At 40.8% G+C, this 12,952-nt stretch overlaps 1 protein-coding gene across 2 annotated transcripts in view; it reads right to left on the minus strand.

Annotated features, from left to right (window-relative positions):
• Positions 1 to 12,952, minus strand: part of FRMD3 (FERM domain containing 3) — a 341,097-nt gene that overhangs the window by 167,570 nt on the left and 160,575 nt on the right. For both annotated transcript variants that reach the window (XM_027550087.1, XM_027550086.1), the window contains exon 2: positions 12,719 to 12,823. In XM_027550087.1, the coding sequence (XP_027405888.1) occupies positions 12,719 to 12,823 (105 nt within the window). The remainder of the gene's footprint in view (positions 1 to 12,718; positions 12,824 to 12,952) is intronic.

The following is a 12,952-nucleotide window of genomic DNA, read 5'->3' on the forward strand; positions in this document are numbered from 1 at the left end:
ACCCAAAACAGAAGAAAATTCAGTCAGTAGAAATAGCCATAAATTCTATAGACCATATAATTAGAAGACAGAGCTTTCAAAAGAGCTGTGAAAGTGCTGGACTCAATATGCCAGCAAATTTGGAAAACTCAGCAGTGGCCACAGGACTGGAAAAGGTCAGTTTTCATTCCAATCCCAAAGAAAGGCAATGCCAAAGAATGATCAAACTACCGCACAATTGCACTCATCTCATATGCTAGTAAAGTGATCCTCAAAATTCAAAAGCATATTCAAAAGCAGAGACATTACTTTGCCAACAAAGTTCTGTCTAGTCAAGGCTATGGTTTTTCCAGGGGCCCTGTATGGATGTGAGAGTTGGACTATAAGAAAGCTGAGCGCCGAAGAATTGATGCTTTTGAACTGTGGTATTGGAAAAGACTCTTGAGAGTCCCTTGGACTGCAAAGAGATCCAACCAGTCCATTCTAAAGGAGATCAGCCCTGGGTGTTCTTTAGAAGGAATGATGCTAAAGCTGAAACTCCAGTACTTTGGCTACCTCATGCGAAGAGTTGACTCACTGGAAAAGACTCTGATGCTGGGAGGGATTGGGGGCAGGAGGAAAAGGGGATGACTGAGGATGAGATGGCTGGATGGCATCACCGACTCGATGGACGTGAGTTTGAGTGAACTCCGGGAGTTGGTGATGGACAGGGAGGCCTGGCGTGCTGCGATTCATGGGGTCACAAAGAGTTGGACACAACTGAGTGACTGAACTGAACTGATGGTAAAAATAAAAATAGCTAATGTACCTAAAGAATGCATCAGCATAAAAAGGAGAGAGAGATGAAAGATACAAAAGTAAGCAAATGAAACTTCTAAAGCTGAAAAACTCTGAAATGAGAAATTTACTGAATGAGGTTTCAGTTCAGTTCAGTTGCTCAGTTGTGTCCGACTCTTTGCAACCCCATGGACTGCAGCACGCCAGGCCTCCCTGTCCATTACCAACTTCCCGAGTTTACTCAAACTCATGTCCATTGAGTTGTTGATGCCATCCAACCATTTCATCCTCTGTCATCCCCTTCTCCTCCCACCTTCAATCTTTCCCATCATCAGGGTCTTTTCAAATGAGTCAGCTCTTCACATCAGGTGGACAAAGTATTGGAGTTTCAGCTTCAACATCAGTCCTTCCAATGAATATTCAGGACTGATTTCCTTTAGGATGGACTGGTTGGATCTCCTTGTAGTCCAAGGGACTCTCAAGAGTCTTCTCCAACACCACAGTTCAAAAGCATTAGTTCTTCGGGACTCAGTTTTCTTTATAGTCCAACTCTCACACTCATACATGACCACTGGGAAAACCATAGCTTAGACCAGATGGACCTTTGTTGGAAAAGCAGTGTCTCTGCTTTTTAATATGCTGTCTAGGTTGCTCATAGTTTTTCTTCCAAGGAGCAAGCATCTTTTAATTTCATGGCTGCAGTCACCATCTGCAGTGATTTTGGAGCCCAAAAAAGTAAAGTCTGTCACTGTTTCCACTGTTTCCCCATCTAATTTTCCAGGAAGTGATGGGACCAGATGCCATGGTCTTAGTTTTCTGAATGTTGAGCTTTAAGCCAACTTTTTGCTTTTCTCTTTCACTTTCATCAAGAGGCTCTTTAGTTCTTCTTCACTTTCTCCCATAAGGGTGGTATCAACTGCGTATCTTAGGTTATTGATATTTCTCCTGGAAATCTTGATTCCAGCTTGTGCTTCATCCAGCCCAGCGTTTCTCATAATGTACTCTGCATAGAAGTTAAATAAGCAGGGTGACAATATACAGCCTTGACGTACTCCTTTCCCGATTTGGAACCAGTCTGTTGCTCCACGTCGAGTCCTGACTGTTGCTTCCTGACCTGCATACATATTTCTCATACATATTCCCCTCTCTTGAATAATTTTCCACAGTTTGTTGTGATCCACACAGTCAAAGGCTTTGGCATAGTCAATAAAGCAGAAATAGATGTTTTTCTGGAACTCTCTTGCTTTTTCCATGATCCAGTGGATGTTGGGAATTTGATTTCTGGTTCCTCTGCCTTCTCTAAAACCAGCTTGAGCATCTGGAAGTTCACGGTTCACACTTGGAGAATATTGAGCATTACTTGACTAGCGTGTGAGATGAGTGCAATTAAGATACACTATATCAGTTGAATAAAGATAAGAATATTTACAGACTCATAACTAGAAATATGTACCAGAAAACATATAACAATAAACAAAGGGAGAAGTTGGTAAAAGGGTATAAGCTTTCAGTTATAAGGGGAATAAGGTCCAAGAATTAAAGTATAACATGGTGACTATAGTTGCACTTTATTATATAATTGAAATTCTCTGACAGTAAAACTTAAATGTTCTCACTACTCCCCCCCAAATAAAGGTAAATATGTGAGATGATGAATATGTTAATTAATTCAAAGGGGTGGGGTTCCTTTTACAATGAATATGTATACCAAACCATCCCTGTTATACACTTTAAACTTCTTGAAGAAAATCTCTACAATTGTGACTATTCTCCTGTTTTTGGATTGCTTCCCCTGGGTGTGACCATTCTGTGTAACCACCCCTTCTACCTGTCACGTTGTGGTTCTTTCTCTGTATCTTTAATTGTGGAAGATCTTTTCTCCATCAGCTTGTTTTCATATATAGCTGCCCTTTAACAGTTATAATTATGATGTGCCCACAATAGAAAGTGAGCTCAGGGTCTTCCTACTCTGCATATTCCCAGAGATTCTTCCTTATTTCTGCATTTTGACCTGAACAAGATGACCAGTTCATGAGTTTGATATCAGTTATGATATCTCAGTTGGTTAGATGACTTTCAGATTGCAACCTCTTTATCAGGCATCCCATTCCTTCCGAGGAGAAGACATCAGGTGTATGTTTATAGAGTCATTGGCAAGCAATCATTTTAGTTAAACATCAAATTCTGCTTTCTTCTGAAAGAATATGACAATTTCTCAAATCTGTCAGCGTTAATACCTTGGACCACAATTAAATTACTGACAACAAATCTGGTTCTCAAGCTGTTATGATAGTGATGTATTCTTTGTAACTTGAATACCCGAAGTCTTTTCCTGCAAAGCCAGGTTACTTGTCCGTCAGTTCAGTTCAGTTCAGTTCGGTCGCTCAGTCGTGTCTGACACTTTGTGACCCCATGAATTGCAGCATGCAAGGCCTCCCTGTCCATCACCAACTCCCGGAGTTCACCCAAACTCATGTCCATCGAGTCGGGGATGCCAACCAGTCATCTCATCCTCTGTCATTCCCTTCTCCTCCTGCCCCCAATCCCTCCCAGCATCAGAATCTTTTCCAATGAGTCAACTCTTCGCATGAGGTGGCCAAAGTACTGCAGTTTCAGCTTTAGCATCATTCCTTCCAAAGAACACCCAGGGCTGATCTCCTTTAGAATGGACTGGTTGGATCTCCTTGCAGTCCAAGGGACTCGCAAGAGTCTTCTCCAACACCACAGTTCAAAAGCATCAGTTCTTCGGTGCTCAGCCTTCTTCACAGTCCAACTCTCACATCCATACAGGGCCCCTGGAAAAACCATAGCCTTGACTAGACGGACCTTTGTTGGCAAAGTAATGTCTCTGCTTTTGAATATGCTATCTAGGTTGGTCATAACTTTCCTTCCAAGGAGTAAGCGTCTTTTAACTTCGTGATTGCAATCACCATCTGCCGTGATTTTGGAGCCCAGAAAAATAAAGTCTGACACTGTTTCCACTGTTTTCCTATCTATTTCCCATGAAGTGATGGGACCAGATGCCATGATCTTCGTTTTCTGACTGTTGAGCTTTAAGCCAACTTTTTCACTCTCCTCTTTCACCTTCATCAAGAGGCCTTTCAGTTCCTCTTCACTTTCTGCCATAAGGGTGGTGTCATCTGCATATCTGAGGTTATTGATATTTCTCCCGGCAATCTTGATTCCAGCTTGTGCTTCTTCCAGCCCAGTGTTTCTCATGATGTACTCTGCATAGAACTTAAATAAGCAGGGTGACAATATATAGCCTTGACGTACTCCTTTTCCTATTTGGAACCAGTCTGTTGTTCCATGTCCAGTTCTAACTGTTGCTTACTGACCTGCATATAGGTTTCTCAAGAGGCAGGTCAGGTGATCTGGTATTCCCATCTCTTCCAGAATTTTCCACAGTTTATTGTGATCCACATAGTCAAAGGCTTTGGCATAGTCAATAAAGCAGAAATAGATGTTTTTCTGGAACTATCTTCCTTTTTTGATGATCCAGCAGATGTTGGCAATTTGATCTCTGGTTCCTCTGCCTTTTCTAAAACCAGCTTGAACATCTGGAAGTTCACAGTTCACATATTGCTGAAGCCTGGCTTGGAGAATTTTGAGCACTACTTTACTAGTGTGTGAGATGAGTGCAGTTGTGCGGTAGTTTGAGCATTCTTTGGCATTGCCTTTATTTGGGATTGGAATGAAAACTGACCTTTTCGAGGCCTGTGGCCACTGCTGAGTTTTCCAAATTTGCTGGCATATTGAGTGCAGCACTTTCACAGCATCATCTTTCAGGATTTGAAATAGCTCAACTGGATTTCCATCACCTCCACTAGCTTTGTTCGCAGTGATGCTTCCTAAGGCCCACTTGACTTCACATTCCAGGATGTCTGGCTCTAGGTGAGTGTGAGTGATCACACCATCATGATTATCTGAGTCGTGAAGATCTTTTTTGTACAGTTCTTCTGTGTATTCTTGCCACCTCTTCTTAATATCTTCTGCTTCTGTTAGGTCCATACCATTTCTGTCCTTTATCGAGCCCATCTTTACAGGAAATGTTCCCTTGGTATCTCTAATTTTCTTGAAGAGATCGCTAGTCTTTCCCATTCTATTGTTTTCCTGGATTTCTTTGCATTGATTGCTGAGGAAGGGTTTCTTATCTCTCCTTGATATTCTTTGGAACTCTGCATTCAGATGCTTATATCTTTCCTTTTCTCCTTTGCTTTTCGCTTCTCTTCTTTTCACAGCTGTTTGTAAGGCCTCCCCAGACAGCCATTTTGCTTTTTTGCATTTCTTTTCCATAGGGATGGTCTTGATCCCTGTCTCTTGTACAATGTCACAAACCTCCGTCCATAGTTCATCAGGCATTCTGTCTATCAGATCTAGTCCCTTAAATCTATTTCTCACTTCCATTGTATAATCATAAGGGATTTGATTTAGGTCATACCTGAATGGTCTAGTGGTTTACACTACTTTCTTCAATTTAAGTCTGAATTTGGCAATAAGGAGTTCATGATCTGAGCCACAGTCAGCTCCTGGTCTTGTTTTTGCTGACTGTATAGAGCTTCTCCATCTTTGGCTGCAAAGAATATAATCAATCTGATTTCAGTGTTGACCATCTGGTGATGTCCATGTGTACAGTCTTCTCTTGTGTTGTTGGAAGAGGGTGTTTGCTATGACCAGTGCATTTTCTTGGCAAAACTCTATTAGCCTTTGCCCTGCTTCATTCTGTATTCCAAGGCCAAATTTGCCAGTTACCCCAGGTGTTTCTTGACTTCCTACTTTTGCATTCCAGTCCCCTGTAATGAAAAGGACATCTTTTCTCGGTGTTAGTTCTAAAGGGTCTTGTAGGTCTTTATAGAACCATTCAACTTCAGCTTCTTCAGCATTACTGTTTAGGGCATAGACTTGGATTACTGTGATACTGAATGGTTTGCCTTGGAAACGAACAGAGATCATTCTGTCGTTTTTGAGATTGCATCCAAGTACTGCATTTTGGACTCTTTTGTTGACCATGATGGCTACTCCATTTCTTCTGAGGGATTCCTGCGCACAGTAGTAGATATAATGGTCATCTGAGTTAAATTCACCCATTCCAGTCCATTTTAGTTCGCTGATTCCTACTTGTCCATACCTCTCCTAAAACAGACATCCAAGTAATCTTGATTTTTGATACCCCTGATACTTAAAAATAAAAGAGGAATCATTTGGTCTGTGACAACCTAGAGGGGTGGGATTGGAAGGAGATGGGAGGGGGGTTCCACAGGGAGGGGACACATGTATATCTAATTTCTATTCATGCTGATGTAAGGCAAAAACCATCACAATATTGTAAAGTAATTATCCTCTAATTTAAAAAATGTTTTTGTTTTTTTTTAAAGAGGACTCATTAAGCAGACCAATTCATGACCAATGACTTGAGGCAGAAGGACAGCCCTCCTCTTCAGTTTAGGGATGTCCTAGATCTCAGGTGCCCCTCTCATTCCTAGTTTCAAGCATCTGTGAAGCAATTTCCCCAGGAGCAGAAAGCAGCCTTTCAATGGAAGGAGCAGCTGGTGGGACATAATGCTATCTAGCTTCCTGGCACCATCCCCAGAGTGAAATTTCAAATCACTGGGCCTGTTTCTTTTTCCATTCCATGTCCTCCCCCAAAGGTACCTCCAACAAAAGCAAATTGCTCTAACATAGGCAAGGTCTTTTCCCATTGTCAACAAAACTCACTGATAGGCTCACTAGTTCTTTCTGGCTGCCAACACAAAAACCTCAAGGCTGTAATTACATTTGGAGGAAGTTCAGCATGTCCCTGCATCCATGATTTCCTAGGTCATCCTATCAGAAAGGACATCCAGTGGCCACATGACACAGAATGCCCTAAAACAAGGGTGCTTGCAGAGACTGCCCCAGAGGTGTGATTTTACAAAGTAAATTTGCTGTCCTTGGGTATGTTTCAGAATATCCCTTAAGTTAGAAAAGTCAATGGCACTCATGTAAGTGGGTTAAACAGATGCTTAGAGAGAGGGAAGTTAAACATCAAAAGCATTGGGTTCAGTCTCCCTGAAGTCTATAAACCAACTACCTACATCAAAGTCCTGGTATAAATCCTCCTCTGGCTGGCTAGGGCTGGGGCACGTCCTTAGCTCTAAAGCAGTGGGGGTGACTTCCCTAGCTGGGTTTGGGGAAAGGGGAAGTGTGGAAGAGTAAGCAGGAAAATCCAGAGGATGAACATAACAAATCAAAGCCACAGAACTAGAAATATGAAACCCAACTAATTATTTCAAAACTTCTTTCCAAAGAGAAGTTACCTCAGCACCTGAGCAGAAGTAGTAGAAAGATTGCATTTAAGAAAAAAATACTTGGATAAGCCAAATAAGATCTTTTTCTTCTGGAATTATTTCTCCCAAGACTTCCACACTTGTAGCCTCAGCTTTCTCTTTCAGTAAATGAGGAGACTACTACTCACTTTCTTCCTAGTCTTAGGCAACTAAGATTATATGAGTTCTTTAGAAGATAAATTCGGCGGGCATTAGAGAGGATTTTATTGGCCAGTATTCAGTTTGTCCCTTCTTACATCAATATTTTAAAATAATGGAAATTCTGGGCCTTTGCTATTAAATAGTAAAGGTAGTCATCACTTACTGATTCAGTCCTCACCACTCTCACAGCATATGGGACACAAGACATCTTGTCACACATATGGTATTCCAAGTGTAATAGCGCTAAATATTTAATATTCCACAATAGTGTACTGTAAATCAAATTGTGAAGAGCTGTAGGCAAACCACCAACTCCCGCAACAGAATAAGTTCCACATCAGCCTTTCTAACTAACTCGATTTTTTCTTGATTAGCTTTCTATCTAAATAATTCAATATTTTCCATGGAGAAAAAGCACACGAGCTGGTTAAAAACAAACAAACAAAAACCAAACTAACATTTGTCAACTAATCTCTGCTTAAGACTCTCATATCAGCATATCGCTGTGTCTTTGAGCCCTTTTTCTAATTATCCAAGGTTCTCTTCCTCCCTCTTCTCTCCCGAAAGATCATAATAATGGCCATCCTGCCTTTGAAAGAAGTTATCGTTAACATTTCTAGGTTTAAACTTGCCAATCATGGCTGTATTTCCTCATGTAATTGCCTCACCTAGACCTAGCTAATGCATGTGTACAAGGATGCTAAGTCACTTCAGTCATGTCTGACTCTCTGTGACCCTATGGACTGTAGCCTGCCAGGATCCTCTGTCCATAGGATTCTCCAGGCAAGAATACTGGAGTGGGTTGCCATGCCATCCTCCACGGGATCTTCCCGACCGAGGGCTTGAACCCACGTCTCTTATGTCTCCTGCATTGGTAGGCGATTTCTTTAACACTAGCTCCATCTGGGAAGCCCAGCTAATGCATAGTAATAGTAATAATATCAATAATAAAAATAACACATGCTATGTACTCCATATATATCATTTATTAAGCATTTACATATCTAATTCCGATATCAATTTCATATGTAGGTGTTGTTATCTATATTAATAATCAGGACTAAGACTCAGAGAAGCTCATAACTTGGTCAAGATCACACTTATTAACCAACAGAGATGGGATTTAATTTGCATCCATGTGATTACAAAGTCCAAGCATCTTTCTAAGTAAAAAGTCCAAGCCTCTTTCTGAGTACAAATTTCATACAATTTTGTATAGTAACTACTCTGCAATCCATGTGGAAGTTACACTCACATTGCATCCTCAAAAATCAAAAGGCAATAACAGCTAAATTACAGGAAAAACAGAACTATTCAGGCAACCCTCTAAGCAGTTTAGTGAATACATCAGAGAAGATGGTTTTGTTTTGGAGTGGCCCTTATTTTTTCCACTAATCTATTACCTGAATCTGAACATTAAAAATTAAGCTAAGTCACATCAAAATATAAAGAACAGTAAACACATAACCCATAAACTTCAAGTTAAAAGAATAATTTTAGACATACAGAAAAGGTGCCTCATCTTTCCATAGTGTTAGCATCTTATACAGCCATAGAGCAATTGCCAAAATTAGGAAACTAATATTAACCCAATACTATTAACTAAGCTACAGACTTAACCTGGAGTTCACCAGTTTTCCCACTCCTACACTTTTCTCTGTTCCAGTATCCAGTCCAGGATTCCACGTTGTCTTAGTTGATGTAGCTCTCTAATCTGTGAGAGTTTCCCGATCTCTCCTTGTCCTTCATGACCTGAACATTCTTGAAGGGTGTGGGTGAATTGTTTTGGAGAAAGTCTCTTCCTTTAGTTTGTCTGATGTTCCCTCAAGATTCGAATGAAATCATGCATTATTGCAAAGAATACCACAGAGAGACAGTGCCCTTCTCAGTGCTTGGTATCTGGGAGTTCATGATGTTGGTAAGGGTTTTTATTGCTGATGTTAATCCTGATTGCTTGGTTAAAGTGATGTCTGCCAAGTTTCTCCACTATAAGGCTTTTCTTTTTCCTCTTGTAATTAAAAAATACCAGGCTGACAGTGGGTTGGGGGAGAGGATACCTTGAGACTGCACAAATATCTTGATTCTCCTCAAACTTTTGTCCACTAATTTTAGCATTCGTCAATGGATCTTGCCCACAGCAATTATTATTTTGGCACTCTAATAATGGCTTTTTATTTCTCTCATTCTCTCTATATTTATTAACTGGAACTGCTCTGTAAGGAAGAGCTACCACTTCTCCTCCTCTTATTTATCTATTCAGTTATTTATTTATATCAGTATGAACTCATGAATATTTATTTTATTCTATGGATTATAATTCAGTACTATTACTGTTTTGGTCACTTCCGTTGTTTCAGTTCCGGTCATTGGCAGTTCTTTCATGTTGGCTCAGTGCCTTTCCTAGTGCTCTACATTTTGGTTCTTTGAGTTTTTTTTTTTTTCAAATTTCCTGGTGCCACATGATGCTCCAGGCTCACCTTGTTATTTCCCTATGCTGGCTCTAGAATCAGCCATTTCTGCAAGAAGCTCTTCTTCCTTTTATTAACATGGTATTTGAAACCAAGATCTGAGAGCTAGGTGTGCTCATTACTACTGTGGTATCATTGCCTGTAAGCCAGCTCCGTGGATGGAACTTGGAAATATATGTATGCATACTAGCTATCCACCTTAATACACATACTTATTTATTTCTGTATTTATCTTTGTATATTTAATAACATTAATTCATATTTATATCTGAGTCCCATTTGAAAGATTTTACTTATTAATGTTTTATCCAGAATCTCCCCAGTGACAGGGTTAAGAGGGACAAAAAAGGCTTATGCATTTAAGTGATATCCAGTTATTGTCTAGGCCAAGGGTCAGCAAACTATGGCCAACTGTCTTTTTTGTGAAATACTTTCATTGGAGAAAAAGTTCTACTGGAACACACACACATCCACTAATTTAGGTACTGTCTATGGCCACTTGCCATTACAATTTAATTACTAAGAACTGCAACAGAAGTTTTATCAGTCACAAAGCTGGAAATACTTTCTGTATAGCCCTTTACAAAAAGGATTCACAGGTTCCTAATCTAGGCTGTGTTTCAAATTTTCACTTGAGAGATAAAATGGAAATAGTGTGGTTTTAAATACCATTCTTCCTTCCACAATTACTAGTCATAACTGTATCTCTGGGCCTCAGTTTCCCCCTTCTGGGGGGAAGACTAAAGACCATATGAGTAAAATTCCTCACATATGATAAATGCTCAACTAATGGTAGCTGGAATTACTTCTGCAGGTAGGCTGTTAATTTTGTATAAAAATCATTTTCAGCAGTGGTTAGATGACTGATGTTGTTCATAGTGTCTGTGTGGCCAGGAGAACTCTGAACCATAATTCTAAATTCAAGTACTTACTTCATCACTCATTACCCATAGGGTCTTGGGCAAGTAACAATGTTTTTGAGCCAGTTTCTCTCTCCATGGGGCTTCCCAGGTGGCGCTAGTGGTAAAGAATCCACCTGCCAATGCAGGAGTTGCAAGAGACATAGGTTCGAACTCTCTCCATACAAGAGTAATATCTTCACAGGCCATAAGAAATTATGTCTATGAATATCTTTATGCCATAGTCTCCAACAGAAGTCAAAGCTAGGATGGCTGCATCAAAATTAGAATCAAGATGAATTAAAATACCTATTCCTGGCCCTGGCCCCAGGAATTCTGATTCAGGAGGTCTAGAATAAAGTCCATACTAATCGATTTTAGCAAACACCTAAACTGATTTAGTTGCAGGGCTAGTCTGGGAGTCACTGGTACTCAACAGTAAACACCATACAATCCCCTCCGTGATCTCAGCAGTCCCACATCCTCACAGTGTCCTGCCACCTTCCTCTTACTCAGGTAAATACTTGGTTCATTCAAGGGTTCCTGCAAGTGCTACAGGAAACCAAAACCTCCTTCTTCTGAGCCACTGCCTTATATTCCTTTATAGAAGGTTAGGTTCTACTGAAATGCAAATAAGATTCTCCATGTTTCAGAAAACTAATCTATCCCTTCAATATCCTCCTCCTTTACAAAAATACACTCTGTGAGCCTCTCCCTCACTGTATAAGGTCAGTAAACACAAAACCAAGAAGCAGGAGGGGAAAAAGAAATAGGAAAATGACCAGGGCCACCGGTAAGGAGGAGAGCAAATTAAAAAGGGTAGTCACCCCCAGCTGATCCCTTCACACACTGCCATGCTTATCAATAGAGCAGGGTAAGAACAGAGACTGGAGCAGATACAGGGCCTTTTTATGCATAGCTGGGACCCATGCAGGAATGAGAAGCTCTAGGTGGTAGGAGCTGGGATGGAGATTCCTGGGGTCTTCTCAATGTGAGGGACACATATCACTGTGAGTTTGGCAGATGTCATATCTGAACACTCTTAGACTGGTACTCCCGCTCAAAAAGCAAGACTACTCATGCACCAACAGAGGCCAGGAAGGATACATGTGTCTAGGAATAGGAATACAATATACTCAGTCACTCAGTAGTGTCCGACTCTTTGTGACCCCATGGACTGTAGCCTGACAGGCTCCTCTGTCCATGGGATTCTCCAGGCAAGAATACTGGAGTGGGTTGCCATTTCCTACTCCAAGAAATACAGTGGGGGCTGTCAAATTTGGTGGTTCCTAAGGAGAAAGCTTCAAAATAACTTTTGGGCTTCTCTGGTGGCTCAGATGGTAAAGAATCTGCTTGCAATGCAGGAGACCCAAGTTCGATCCCTATCTCAGGAAGATCCCCTGAAGGAGGAAGTGGCAGCCCACTCCAGTATTCCTGCCTGGAGAATCCCATGCACAGAGGAGCCTGGTAGGCTACAGTCCATGGGGTCACAAAGAGTCAGACACAACTGAACAACTAACACTTTTCAAAGCAACTTTACCCATTATCTGCCAAAGTTTTTTTTTTTTTTTTTTAATTGAGGCAATAGTCACTAACATAACATTTTAAAGTATACATTTTAGGTGGTATTTAAAACACTCAAAATGGTGTATATCTGTCACTTCTATCAAGTGTCAAACATTTTCATCATCCTAAAAGAAAACCTCATGCCCATCAGGCAATCACCTCCTTGTTCCCTGCTCTAACAATGGCTTTTTATAGTGAAAGGTGGCTTTTTCTCTATAATGAGATTTTTATGTAATGACTGTCTGAGAAGCTTCGGCAAACTCTAGGTTCAAAGGGCACAAGAACATTCTCTCTTCAGTCAGGTGGGAGCAGCTTTCTGGAAAGGCTTACGGTTAAATTTCCGTTCCCCCTGCCTCAATAAGCCCAGTGAGAACAGTGCCAAACTCTTATATACTCTTATACACACAGAGACATATATACACATGCCCCGGGCTGGTCAATAACCATGTGATCAATAATTATGAGATCAAATGTATCACAATTGCTCTAAGAAGAACTTATTCAGCACCCTCAAAGGCTGAATGCCTCCCCAAAATGGATCTAGATGGTGGTCAACTCTTACCCGCTGCTTCTCTGGGTCCACATAACGAATACCAAAGTAGTCCTTCTCCAGCAAACTGTAGTAGTTGCAGATGTGGTCAATAAGAAACTGCCCTTTGGTCTCCCTCTGCAAAAGAAGCACGTTTATGTTTCAGTCAGAGCTTGCCTTGTACACTCATGTCTAACATGTGCCTCATTCACTCCGATAGGGCTGCAGGTACAGAAATCAATTCACTCATTCCAATCTCTGGAGCCG

Source organism: Bos indicus x Bos taurus, chromosome 8 (genome assembly GCF_003369695.1).
Source record: "Bos indicus x Bos taurus breed Angus x Brahman F1 hybrid chromosome 8, Bos_hybrid_MaternalHap_v2.0, whole genome shotgun sequence".
Classification (NCBI taxonomy): Eukaryota; Metazoa; Chordata; class Mammalia; order Artiodactyla; family Bovidae; genus Bos; species Bos indicus x Bos taurus.